General features: G+C 42.6%; 1 protein-coding gene across 3 annotated transcripts in view; it reads left to right on the top strand.

Annotated features, from left to right (window-relative positions):
- Nucleotides 1-14755, top strand: part of RALGAPA1 (Ral GTPase activating protein catalytic subunit alpha 1) — a 245702-nt gene that overhangs the window by 144319 nt on the left and 86628 nt on the right. For all 3 annotated transcript variants that reach the window (XM_050954009.1, XM_050954010.1, XM_050954011.1), the window contains one exon: nucleotides 12217-12325. In XM_050954009.1, the coding sequence (XP_050809966.1) occupies nucleotides 12217-12325 (109 nt within the window). The remainder of the gene's footprint in view (nucleotides 1-12216; nucleotides 12326-14755) is intronic.

Below are 14755 nucleotides of genomic sequence, written 5' to 3'. Positions count from 1 at the left end.
CACTGAGAACAGTCTAGATCCATCCTCTTTGGAACCTCCTTTCAGGTAGTTGAAAGCAGCTATCAAATCCCCCCTCATTCTTCTCTTCTGCAGACTAAATAATCCCAGTTCCCTCAGCCTCTCCTCATAAGTCATGTGCTCCAGCCCCCTGATCATTTTTGTTCCCTCCGCTGGACTCTTTCTAATTTTTCCACATCTTTCTTGTAGTGTGGGGCCCAAAATTGGACACAGTACTCCAGATGAGGCCTCACCAATTTCAAATAGAGGGGAGTGATCACGTCCCTCAATCTGCTGGCAATACTCCTACTTATACAGCCCAAAATACCGTTAGCTTTCTTGGCAACAAGGGTACACTGTTGACTCATATCCAGTTTCTCGTCCATTGTAAGTCCTAGGTCCTTTTCTATAGAACTGCTGCCTCACCACTCGGTCCCTAGTCTGTAGCAGTGCATGGGATTCTTCTGTCCTAAATGCAGGACTCTGCACTTGTCCTAGTTGAACCTCATCAGATTTCTTTGGCCCAATCCTTTAATTTGTCTAGGTCCCTCTGTATCCTAGCCCTACTCTCCAGCATATCTACCACTCCTTCCAGTTTAGTGTCATCTGCAAACTTGCTGAGGGTGCAATCCATACCATCCTCCAGATCATTAATGAAGATATTGAGCAAAACCGGCCCCAGGCCCAACCCTCGGGGCACTCCGCTTGATATCGGCTGCCAACTAGACTTGGAGCCATTGATCAGTACCCATTGAGCCCGACGATCAAGCCAGCTTTCTCTCCACCTTATAGTCCATTCATCCAGCCCATACTACTTTAGCCTGCTGGCAAGAATACTGTGGGAGACTGTATCAAAAGCTTTGCTAAAGTCAAGGAATAACATGTCCACTGCTTTCCCCTCATCCACAGAACTAGTTATCTCATCACAGAAGGCAGTTAGGTTAGTCAGACATGACTTGCCCTTAGTGAATTCATGCTGACTGTTCCTGATCACTTTCCTCTCCTCTTAGTGCTTCAAAATTGATTCCTTGAGGACCTGCTCCATGATTTTACCAGGGACTGAGGTGAGGCTGACTGGCCTGTAGTTCCCCAGATCCTCCTCCTTCCCTTTTTTTAAAGATGGGCACTACATTAGCCTTTTTCCAGTCATCCAGAACCTCCCCTGATCGCCTTGAGTTTTCAGAGATAATGGCCAATGGCTCTACAATCACATCCGCCAACTTGTTTAGCACCCTCGGATGGAGTGCATCTGGACCCATGGACTTGTGTTCATCCTGCTTTTCTAAATAGTCCTGAACCACTTCTTTCTCCGCAGAGGGCTTGTCACCTCCTCCCCATGCTGTGCAGCCCAGTGCAGTAATCTGAGAGCTGACCTTGTTCATGAAGACAGAGGCAAAAAAAAGCATTAAATACATTAGTTTTTTCCACATCCTCTGTCGCTAGGTTGCCTCCCTCATTCAGTAAGGGGCACACACTTTCCTTGACCACTTTCTTGTTGCTAACATACCTGAAGAAACCCTTCTTGTTACTCTTAACATCTCTTGCTTGCTGCAACTCCTAGTATGATTTGGCCTTCCTGATTTCACTCCTGCATGCCTGTGGCTATCTACCCCTGCTAGGAAAGCTATTATCAGCCTAGGAGGAAGAAAGGAACATTCTAACCCTAAAAAGTGTAAAACTCCACATCTGCCCTTGGAGAAGGGTAATGCAAAGCCCAGAAAGGGTCCTTCTGCTACCCATGCAGACTCTGGTCACCAATCCTTAGCACCCGTCTCTTCAGTTCATAAGAAATTACCCACACAAAAGCGCATAGTACTGACTATCCTTGTACCAGTGCAGTTTGTTCACTTACCTTTGGTACCAGAGTTCTTGGTACTGAGGACTTATATGGCATGTAGAGAATAATCTGTCTCTTTGATAGTGGTCTCTCTGTTAGCATTCACTAAGGTACCCCCTAGTGGTACTGGATGCTTCTTAGACCTCGGTACCGAGCACACGTGTAGTACCAGCCAAAAGTTGCATAGAGAGTCTGCTTAGCATCTCTGCCACAACATCTCCACCACTAAAGGAGGAGTGCTTCTTCTATTCACTTCTGATAATGGTGGAGAGCCCTCTCCCTCTCATTCCCTGGGATTTAAATAGATACATTTCTCATAGGGAGTCTAGGTCTCATTATCATTATCCTAGTTCTGAAGTTCACCTGAACCCTATTTCTTGGTATCTTCCACCATGGTCCCCTACTCCCTATCCTTTACAGCACCGTTGGCCCTACTGGGCTCGATAAAGCTTTCAGTGTGCAAATTGGTCAGCATCTGCTACATGTTCCAGGCCTATATCTCCACTTCCACTGTCGCAAAGAGTAGCACTTTTAACTATTCAAGAACCAGATGCTTCTGCTGAGCATCTAAACTAAGGCTCTGAAGAAGTTAAACCAATGATCTCATTATTCTAGCTCACGTAACCTTGTCATCTCCTCATATGGCTGTAGTTTGTTAATGCCCTCTTCGTAGTCAGAGGACAACACATCTTTTTGGGCATTGCTCAGCAGAATGGCAGATGTGCTAGAGATCGTAGTAGAAGTTGTCAAAGGGAAGTCATACAAGCTCTGACATCTTGGATACAACCATGCCAGGTGGTCTAGCAATGGCTGCTAATGAAGGCTTCCTGCACCTTGTGAAGTTGCTCTGACAGAAACTGGCCTCTCTAGCTTCAACTTGCAAGCATTTACAGCAACAATATCAAGTACCATCTGCAGGTTTCATACAGTTTTATATACGTCCTGCTCCAAGATCCTCGTGGTGTCAGCAGTCCATGAAAAGATGAATCATCAAGGTCCTTCCAAATCTACCACTTGAGATAAGGAGCTTAAGAAGTAGACTTAAGTGCAAAAAATGCTTCTTTTTTAAGCTAAAGATGCTAGCCAATTTTCTAGCATTACTTGCAAAATTTGACCATATGAATTAAGATATTGCCAATAAAATCCCACAGGACTGCAGGGGGAAAAAATTAAGTCTTTAATTTCAGAGTGGTAACTTGTAACACATACATCTCTTTAGGCAGATGTTGATGCATCTGATACCATGGGCAGGACTAAGAAACCTCAAATGTCATGACAAGATCACACTGGCTCCAAGCTATTATAACCTAATCCCAGATTTGGACCTTAGCGTCCAAAATATGGGGGTTAGCATGAAAACCTCCAAGCTTAGTTACCAGCTTGGACCTGGTAAAGCTGCCACCACCCAAAAAATTAGTGTTTTGGGGCACTCTGGTCCCCCCAAAAACCTTCCCTGGGGACCCCAAGACCCAAATTCCTTGAGTCTCACAACAAAGGGGAATAAACCATTTCCCTTCCCTTCTCCCTTCCAGGTATTCTCTCCCTGGGTTCCTGGAGAGATAAACAGAAGCAAACTCCGTGAATCTAAACAGAGGGATTCCACCCTCCCCGTTTCCAGTCTTGGAAAACAAAAGTACCGAGAGCTAATCTCTCTTCCCACCTCACCCAGAGGGAATGCAAAGTCAGGCTAGTAAATCTAACACACAGAGATTTCCCCCTGACTTCTTCCTCCCACCAATTCCCTGGTGAGCACAGACTCAATTCCCTGGAGTTCCCCCCTAAAGAAAAACTCCAACAGGTCTTAAAAAGAAAGCTCTATATAAAAAGAAAGAAAAGGACATAAAAATGGTCTCTCTGTATTAAGGTGACAAATACAGGGTCAATTGCTTAAAAGAAATATGAATAAACAGCCTTATTCAAAAAGAATACAATTCAAAACACTCCAGCAACTACATACATGTAAATACAAAAAAACAAACCTATCTTTTTACTCACAACTTGGAAACAGAAGATTAGAAAGCAGGAAAAAGAAAAATCCTTCCCATAGCCGAGAGGGAGATAGGCACAAGACAAAGAACTCAAACACAAACTTCCCTCCACCCAGACCTGAAAGTCTAGTTTCCTGATTGGTCCTCTGGTCAGGTGCTTCAGGTTACCTCTTTCCAGGTGTAAGAGACATTAACCCTTAGCTATCTGTTTATGACACAAGCTTCCTGCGTTCCTTAGAAAATACAAGTTATAACAGAAGACCAGTGGTTTGAAGGATATGACTTACTCAGAAGACTAATGAGGTTTTGCATTCTTTAGGAGTGTATTCATCTGCTTTGAACAGGAAAGCAGGTAGGCCTCAGTCTTACCTTACACACTCATATTACCCTCAATACAGACTTTCTCAGCCCCCAAGAAAGCATCAGAAGTTCCAGAGGAAAAAACCATCAGCATCCTCTATATCATCATAACATTCACCTACATCCTTGAGGAAGAGAATTTGCGAAGAGCTTTGTATGACTTCTAGTTGGTGCCTCTGTTGTTTCCTCCCTTTTGGAAACCATCTTTTTTTTATTTTCGTCACATTTGGAGAACCATAACAACAGAGCATGGGGCTATGGAGGTAGTAGAACCAGGATACTCCATTCAGTACCACACCCTTTCCACTTGAATCTTCCCCCTCCTTCCCCAGGGGTCCCCCTCTACCCCCCATTAGAGCATGCTCCATCAAGAAATCAAGTCACTTATATCTTTTGGTTCAATAAAAGAGATTCCAACAGAATTCAGAAGGAAAGGGGTTTACTCTCAGTATTTTCTGATACCAAGGGAAAAAGGAGTCTCCTTACTAATTCTGAATTTGAGACAGCCGAATACCTTCATCTACAGATTCAAGTTAAAGATGGTAACCCTCACCTCCATAATTCCCTCCCTAGATCCACAAGAGTCGTACTCAGCTCTTGACCTTCAAGATGCCTACATGTGTATAGATGTCCATCATGTCTACAAAAAATATCTAAGATTTCAAGTGATCAGTTCCCATTATCAGTACCAGGAATTGCAGTTTGGACAGTCAGGGACACCAAAGGCATTCACCAAATGCCTGGCTCTAGTAACAACCTACTTGAGTAATCGATGAGTCATAAGTTACCCATAGATCAACAACTGACTCACCTGAAGGAAGTCTCCTCATTGACTCCATGCAGCAGACTCTCCAGCTCTTTGCTTCCCTCGGGGATTCAGTGCACTCCTACTCTTGCAGCTTCCACATATCTCCTCCACTACAATCCAACCCCCTTCCTGCCTTTGAACTTCTATCTATCATACTGTACTCTTCTCTGTCCCATGATGTACCTGTTAATCACCATCCACTTCTCTCCTTTTTGACTATACTATCTCTTCATTGTCTTTCAATTTCTCACATTAGCCTTGCAACTGCAACTTTTCATGTTAACTTCCCATTCAATCATTTCTTCTTCCATCTCCTCGCCTTCATCTCTGGGTCATGTCTTGAACATGGTTTAGAAGATAAAATAAAAAAAGAGCAAGTAAAAAATCACTTAGAAAAGTTAGATGCCTGCAAGTCACCAGGGCCTGATGAAATGCATCCTAGAATACTCAAGGAGTTAATAGAAGAGGTATCTGAGCCTCTAGCTATTATCTTTGGGAAATCATGGGAGACGGGGGATATTCCAGAAGACTGGAAGGGGGCAAATATAGTGCCCATCTATAAAAAGGGAAATAAAAACAACCCAGGAAACTACAGACCAGTTAGTTTAACTTCTGTGCCAGGGAAGATAATGGAGCAGGTAATTAAAGAAATCATCTGCAAACACTTGGAAGGTGGTAAGGTGATAGGGAATAGCCAGCATGGATTTGTAAAGAAAAAATCGTGTCAAACTAATCTGATAGCGTTCTTTGATAGGATAACGAGCCTTGTGGATAAGGGAGAAGCAGTGGATGTGATATACCTAGACTTTAGTAAGGCATTTGATACGGTCTCACATGATATTCTTATAGATAAACTAGGAAAGTACAATTTAGATGGGGCTACTATAAGGTGGGTGCATAACTGGCTGGATAACCGTACTCAGAGAGTAGTTGTTAATGGCTCCCAATCCTGCTGGAAAGGTATAACAAGTGGAGTTCCGCAGGGGTCTGTTTTGTGACCGGTTCTGTTCAATATCTTCATCAACGATTTAGATGTTGGCATAGAAAGTACGCTTATTAAGTTTGCGGACGATACCAAACTGGGAGGGATTGCAACTGCTTTGGAGGACAGGGTCAAAATTCAAAACGATCTGGACAAATTGGAGAAATGGTCTGAGGTAAACAGGATGAAGTTCAATAAAGATAAATGCAAAGTGCTCCACTTAGGAAGGAACAATCAGTTTCACACATACAGAATAGGAAGAGACTGTCTAGGAAGGAGTATGGCAGAAAGAGATCTAGGGGTCATAGTAGACCACAAGCTTAATATGAGTCAACAGTGTGATACTGTTGCAAAAAAAGCAAACGTGATTCTGGGATGCATTAACAGGTGTGTTGTAAACAAGACACGAGAAGTCATTCTTCCGCTTTACTCTGCGCTGGTCAGGCCTCAGCTGGAGTATTGTGTCCAGTTCTGGGCACCGCATTTCAAGCAAGATGTGGAGAAATTGGAGAGGGTCCAGAGAAGAGCAACAAGAATGATTAAAGGTCTTGAGAACATGACCTATGAAGGAAGGCTGAAGGAATTGGGTTTGTTTAGTTTGGAAAAGAGAAGACTGAGAGGGGACATAATAGCAGTTTTCAGGTATCTAAAAGGGTGTCATCAGGAGGAGGGAGAAAACTTGTTCACCTTAGCCTCCAATGATAGAACAAGAAGCAATGGGCTTAAACTGCAGCAAGGGAGATTTAGGTTGGACATTAGGAAAAAGTTTCTAACTGTCAGGGTAGTTAAACACTGGAATAGATTGCCTAGGGAAGTTGTGGAATCTCCATCTCTGGAGATATTTAAGAGTAAGTTAGATAAATGTCTATTAGGGATGGTCTAGACAATATTTGGTCCTGCCATGAGGGCAGGGGACTGGACTCGATGACCTCTCGAGGTCCCTTCCAGTCCTAGAGTCTATGAATCTATGTGAAAATGGCCACTACTCGGATTTTATCTTCACTCAGCAATATTCCCTCCTTGGCCTATCTATTGCTGAATTCTTTCTCTCTGACCACCATCTTCTCCTCTCCACTGCCTTTGATCCTCTCCTTCATCAACACTGACTCTGTAATCAACTCCTTAGACTTCTCCCACCAGGAAGTCCACCCTTCCAAACTCCTGTCCTGTCTTGTACCTCACATATGTTTGCTCTGCTCATGCTCTAAGGAAAATCAGTGTAGATTTCTTCCACTAAGATTCACCATCTCCTCTTTATTGTAAATATAACGTATTAAAACATCCATGAGCAAAACCCAAAATTAAACCCATGAGTTTTTTTGCTCTGTTTGTGTACAACGGGGTACTGGTCCATGACTGAGACTCCTAGGTGCTACGATAATACAAATAATAATAAATAGGTTGTCTTAAAAATCAAGAGATTTTAAAAAATACTGCTCTGTTTTGTTTTTGTTCTGTTCCTTAATTTTTTTTAAACCTGTAGAGTGTAGCCCTAACCCACAATTTGTGTGTGCTACTTTTAGTTTGAATTTTTAATCTGAAAAGTATATGCACAATTGCAGGGGTTCTTCCTTTTCCCCCTGCCCTCACCTGCTTGGCAGGGAACGCCACTTTTACTCTATTCTAGCCTCTGGGATGAGGAATTGAGATTCTTGTAAATTTTAAAAATCATTTATATAGCATCATAAATTAAGGTTTTTATGTTTTTCTTGTTTAGGAAACTGTAGTTATATATTTAATACATCTTGGAAGGCAGTCTAAAAATCACAAATATCCTATATTATGTAGTTTTTATTGCAGGTATTTGAGCATTCTTGGAATCTTGATTTCTTCTTTGAATATGTCAGTGTAGGCCCTACTGTAGGTGTGCATGTGCCTCATGCACATGAGCTTGGACTTTTGAATAGCAGTGTCTGTCAGGGATTCTTATGTGCCCTGTGTGAGGGCATAAAGGGCGGAGTGGCCGCAACTCTCCTTCAGTTCCCTCTTACCAGCCATGTCAGCAAAACAGAACTTGGACTGTCTGACCCAGTTCTAATTCATGAAGAAATCTCTTTACCCCTTATTGAGATTTTTTAGTTGGGCATTCTTCCACCCTCCTCCCTCCACTTTCCCCAAAAGGAAGTGAATAAGCAAGGTGAGACCCTCTTGTACATTCAGATATACTGAGGTGAAATACTTTTCACCAACCGTTGGTAATGGTTCTAAATCAACAGGGTTTAATGCTGTACTACTTGCAATGGTCTGATGCCCTTAATTGGTGGACACAGCAGATACCTCTTGTGCCATTACATATGCCTTTCCTTCTCATCGCACACTGGAAAATCTTGAGATACAAGACTCAAACTACACTTCTTGGCGCAATCAATGAAGTTGCATTTGATCCAGGCATTGAAATGTCCTCCAAACCAGATCTGAGAAAACTATCTTTGCAAGTGCCCACCTTTTTGATTCCAGAAGGGAGATGAAATCTAAAAGGGTTCCAAGATGATTAGCATTGGGGCTGGGTTTCCTGATGCTGATCACATTGGCACCAACACCCGGGGATAGAGATCTGACAAGTAAAATACCCACACTGAGTGCAAACACAACTCAGAGTGGTCAAACAACCATCCTGCAAGGACTTGAGGCCAAGAGATGAGTGCTCAACCATCTATGATGTTGAAGGCAAAGTCAGAGAAAAAGGCTTGAGCGACTGTCACACTGGTATAAATATTGAGAGCAAGATCCAACCCAGTACAGACACTGGCACCGACCAGCAAGTCCTTTGACTACTCAGGTATGCCTTCAAGGAGACACCACCATCCTCCTCTTTCCACTGGCACCAGCACCAGCAATATCAGTGCTAGAATCCCAGCCAATGACACTGCCATCCCCAGAGATACACTTTTCCTCCCTGTCTCTGGGCCACTCTGAGTCCCCTGCTAAAAGCAGTGAACCCTCTTCCGAGAGATAGGAGAGGTACCCTAAAGAGTGATTTTTGAGGGCAGTGCTGAAGTCTTAAGTGTTTACACTCCAGTACCATCCTGTATGTCCTTCTGGTACCAGCCCCCTTAAAGACACAATACCATCTTAATCTTTGACATACATCAAACATCCTCCCAAAGGCAGGTTTGACAAGACAGTTGAGAGCCACCCCACAACCATCCCAGAGTTGACCTTTGGAAGCCACCTTGCCCCTTTTCTATTGAGCGTAACTGGAGATTATGGCCAACACAGGAGTGCTGGACGACATCACCCATTCCCCATCCCTCTTCTGGAACTCTTGTCGTAGGAGCCTATTACAAAAAGTGGCCTCATTGCTTCATCTAGGAACCATAGAAGAGGTTCTGCAGAAGTTCAGAGGGAGAAGTTTCTATTCCTGGAATTTCCTTACTCCACAGAAGAGAGGGTATGTTCATTCTATCATGGACCTGAGGAAACTGACAGATACATACACTGCCTGAGATTCAGGATGGTAACACTTGCCTCCATTATCCAGTCATTGCAGGCTCAGGAGTAGTTAATGGCTCTTAACTTACAGAATACATACTTCCACACTGTCATCCACCTGGCCTACAGGAAGAATCTGCAATTTACGGTGTGGCCAAGCCATTATCAGTACAAGGTGCTGCCCTTTGAACTCCCTGCAGCACCGAGAGTCTTTACAAAAGTGCCTCATTGTACATGCACTCCTAAAGAAAAAAATCATCCATGTATATCCGTATCTAAACAACTAGCTAATCAGAAGCAGATCACATCAGGAAGTTCTCTGACAAACCTCAACTATGTGCTACCTCTTTTGCCAGCTCGGCCTCCTGGCAAACTACAAGAAATCGTCTCATGATAGAATTCATATGGGCCAGGATAGATTCCATGATAGTGAGGGCATGCTTACCTTAGGACTGAATCCTCTCACTTGAGTTGTTAATAAATGTGATGGTATTGCACCTGGTTGTAACAGTATGGCCTTGCCTCACATTATTAGGCCATATATCTGCATGTACAAATGGGACACTACTTGCCAGACTTCATTTCACGCCTCTACCACTGTGGCTCAGGTCAGTGTACTCCCCTGTGAAGCATCAGATAAACGGGAGCTTCAGTTCTATCTTGGGTCATTGCAGTGCTGATCTGGTACCTGCATCCCAACAGTGTTTAAAAATGGGGTACTTCCTGTTACCCATCACCATCCAGACCATTCATCATAGAAGCATGTGGAACAGGCTGAGAAGCCCACCTGAATCATCTGCAAATACAAGAGATATGGTCCTCAGAGGATGTAAAATGCCATATACATGAAGGGGATGCCTGCTCTGAAGCAATAACTGCCACAGAGCAATAACTCTGGAACTGGTGCTACCTGCATGACATAACCACTAGCCGTGCATCTCTTGGGAGTCAACATGACTTGACAGACTTTCTAAGTAGACAATCTCTCACCATCCATGAGTGGGCACTGCTGAAATCTATCACCTACTTGATATTCCTCCAGCGATAGACCTGTTTGCCACCAAGGACAACATCAATTGCCCAGAATTCTGTTCCACAGGAGACATGAGCCTGAGATGCTTTCCAGACACCCATCTGCATTGAAATTGGGACATCCTTTATGCCTTCTTACTGATTCTCCTACTCTCCAGCTTGATTGCCACAGGCAGATGAGACTAGGCCAGGCTTCTTCTCAGAGCTTGTTACTGGCTGAGACATTTCTGGCAATGCACCAGTAGCAGATGTTCACACATCCACTGATCAGGCTCTCAGATTGCCCGGACCTGTTTTTTCAAGATCAGGGTCAAGAATTGCACCCAGAACTGAAATTGTTGCCAAGCTGGCATGGATGTTGGCTGGCTGAGCACCTGGAAAGAACCTCTCCTCACATGTTCAGGAAATCCTAGTACAAAACAGAAAACTTTGTTCATGAGACACATTCCTTCAACTGGAAGAGACTCACGGCAGCCAAACATGGCCTAGACTCATGGCAGCCACCCTGGTATTGAGGATTCTGGAGTATTTGCTGTAAGTAACACTCTGGGCTTCCATTTAGTTCAGTCAAGGTTCATGAAGCAGCAGTATCTTCCTCTAATACAGTCATTCTCAGTCCTCTTTCATCCAACAGTATTCAGATTCCTTAAGGGTTTTCTACATGCATATTCATTATTTAGAGTATCTACTCTAGCATGGGAAATCAACATCGTCTTTTTAAAGCTTACTGAAACCTCTTCAAGCCTCTCTTGGGACACTCCATCTATGGTCTTACACTCTAAATAGTCTTTCTAGTGGTTGTCACCTCAGACAGAAGAATGAGCAAGCTTCAGGCACTTGTGGTAGAGCCCCTGTGCACTCTGTTTCAACAAACAAGGTTGTACTGAGACCTCATGCAAAATTTATTACCAAAGTGGTTTCTAAGTTCCATCTAAACCAGTCAATCAACTTACTTGCGTTCTTCCAAAAGCCAGATTCCATACAAGTGGAGAAGAAACTCCACATCCTAGAAATATCCGGAGCTCTTCAATACTGCATCAGCAGGACCAAATATTTCAACTCTCCCAACTTCTGCTTGTGGCTATCGTTGCTTCAGCAGGTCAGGCCATTGTGTCACAAAGACTTACAAAATGGGTAAGTCATTGTGTCTCACTGTATTGCCAGTTAGCTGCTGTACCTCTCCCACCAACTACTAAAGCCCTTTCCACCAGCATCCATGCAGTATCCTTGACTTGTTTCCAAAACATACAGATATCGGGAATTTTCAAGGCTATTACGTGGAGCAATACACTCATATTTGTCGAGCATTATACACTGGACTTAACTACTAGGTCAGATTCCAAATTTGGAAGAGCGGTACTCCAATTTCCGTGCAACCGATTCTGCTGATGCTCCTCATTCCAACCATCCGGGGATGATCTCACTTGCCAGTTACCTACAGTGGGGTCCACACTGACCTATACTACTGTAGTTCTTTGAGATGTGGTAATATGTGGATCCCGCAAACTGCCCTCCATCCCCGCTTTAGTAGTTTTGGCTTTCGAGGGAGGGTTGTGGCCGCTCTGCATTTTATGCACTTATACAGGAACATGAGAAGGTACAAGATGCATGTGCAGCCCCAATGGACACTGCTGTTCAAAAGATTGTGAGCTCATGCGCGTGTGGCGGTGTGCACCTGTAGTGAGAGCCACACTGACTGCAACATCTCAAAAAACTACAGTTAAGACAGGGTAAGTAACCATTCCTTATCTTTTTTTTGATATCTAATCTTGTTTTGCAGATGTGTTGCTCTTTGCAGCCTTGGCATTTGGATCTGTGAGGAACTGGTTCATGAGTCACATCATCCTCAGATAAAGGAAGCACTGAATGTGATTTGTGTCTCTTTGAAGGTAAGAGATTAGAGGATGCTGTAAATAATTTTTAATTTAAGTTATAACAGATTGCATCTTCAAAGTCCAATGTGAAAATTAACTAGTTAATCTCACCACAACTCTGAATTTGACAAGTATCATTTTACAGATGATGAAACTGAGATTCAAGTTAAATAACTTGCCCTACACAGATCAGTGATGTAGTGTCAAAGGCAGGGTTATATACAGAAGTCCCTGGGCTGTGCACTTCAGCGGATCAAAGCAAGTTCAATATAACATGGTTTCACCTATAACGTGGTAAGATTTTTTGGCTCCCAACGACAGCCTTATATTGTTGTAGAGGTGTACATTTGTAAAGTTATTATTAAATTCATTTTGTTAATGCTGAGGAATGTTAGTTTGTTCAGAAAGATTTTCACTTGCCCCTCAATATGATCTGGGTAATTTATAATAAAACTTTTCTACAATTTTAGGTTGTGTGGATGTTACTTTGTTATAAAAACCTCTAGATTTTCATGTCTTCTGGATAGCCTGGTGGGGTGAAGGATCGTTGTCCATGTGATTTCTATTTTGGCATTTGTTCACTCATTTGTACCTTATTTAGACACACATACTATACACACACATTTTGAAAAGCAGTATATTCCAATATAGCTAGTAGCGGTTGTGGACCAATATCAACATAGTAATACTTGATGGAGATGTGTAGTGGAGTCATCTTGTCCTTTCCTTTGGGAGTGGTAGGATCTTCATTATTTTGAAACAGCCTTGAGTTTCTGTAGTGATCATTAAGGCTATGATTTAGTCACTGGTATTTTTAGTAAAGGTCACGGACAGGTCACAGGCAATAGCCAAATAATCACGGTCAATGACGTGTCAATGACTTTTACTAAAAATACCCCTAACTAAATCTTAAATGCTGGGGGGAGGGTGGGTGCTCCTCTGGGGCAGCCCTGGACCAGTTGCCTAGGGTCTGCTGCCTGGGGTCAGCTGCTGTAGCTGTGGAAGTCACGGAGGTCCCAGGAAGTCACAGTATCTGTGACTTCCGTGATCTCCGTGAAAGTCTCAGCAGCCTTGTGATGGTATTCTACAGCTTCCTTGACAATCTGGTCCATTGCCAAGCTTGTTCTTTAGCCAATCTTCCTTCTTCCCCCCCTCAAATATGTAATCTATACCTGGTTTCTACCCACTTCATAGCATCTTTATTAGCGAAAGTTTTTGCCGACTGGTGTATTTCTCAACAGCATGCTCTGTTTTCTTAAACTTTCCTAATAAGTCTTATTTTCAAAACCTTTCTTAATTTTCCTTATTTTCACCTGGACTCTCTACAGATAGTCTTTTTGGGCTGTGTTAAACAGAATGGTGATGCAGCTTTGGAGGCTAACCCGTGCCAAGTGGAGCTGAATAATTGCATTGCTGTTTTTAGCATGGTTCTTTTAGTAATAAACACCATATTGCCATTGCCTGTTTTGCCACATCACATTTTAGGTGTGACACCTTCTCAGTGACCTGATTAGTCTTTCCAATAGTCTATAACTTGTGCATTTGATGATTTCAGCTAATTTCTTTGTGAATTTGATATTAGACAAATCTCACTTGATTTTAACTCATCTCTCCAATTTATCAAAGTTGTAAAATATTTTAATCCTATCATCCAAAATAATTTGGTTTCCTGTTTGTTCTCCCATTCTTTTTATTAACAATTATTTTAAACCAGTATCTGTAATAACTGCACATATTAAGTATGTACAAGTTAGTGCTTGTATTGGAAAACATTGCTTCAAGTTGGCAAAAACTTTGGAGCATGCCATCTTTTCTCTCACCTTGAACACGGGGGTAAAATATCTGCAAATGTACTGTCTAATATGAAAAGTTCATAAATACAGTTTTGTGTCATGGAGAGACAAGCCAGATGTAGACTGGTACATCAATAATGTCTTGGCTTCCACATAGTCAAGGATTTGGACTCCCAGAGTGAGTTATTTTCTTGTTGGGAGAGGACTGAATGGCTACAGATACAGGAAGCTATATTTCTAGACTAGCATATTGACAAGTTGTCATAAACAGATAGCTAAGGGTTAATGTCTCTTTCACCTGGAAATGAGTAACGTGAAACACCTAACCAGAGGACCAATCAGGAAACAAGACTTTTTCAAATCTGGGTGGAGGGAAGTTTTGGGTGTGAGTTCTTTGTTCTTTGTCTTGTGTCTGACCCTCTCGGCTATGAGAGTGATTTTTCTATCTCCAGCTTTCTAATCTTCTGTTTCCAAGTTGTAAGTACAAAGATAGGAAGACCATAGGTTTATATTGTTTTCTTTTGTATTTACATGTGTGTAGTTGCTGGAATGTGTTAAATTGTATTCTTTTTGGATAAGGCTGTTTATTCATTTTTCTTTTAAGCAATTGACCCTGTATTTGTCACCTTAATACAGAGAGACCATTTTTATG

This window comes from Gopherus flavomarginatus, chromosome 5, assembly GCF_025201925.1.
Source record: "Gopherus flavomarginatus isolate rGopFla2 chromosome 5, rGopFla2.mat.asm, whole genome shotgun sequence".
Lineage (NCBI taxonomy): Eukaryota > Metazoa > Chordata > Testudines > Testudinidae > Gopherus > Gopherus flavomarginatus.
Note: the sequence above shows the minus strand (reverse complement) of the source record. Positions and strands in the feature narration are given on the sequence as shown.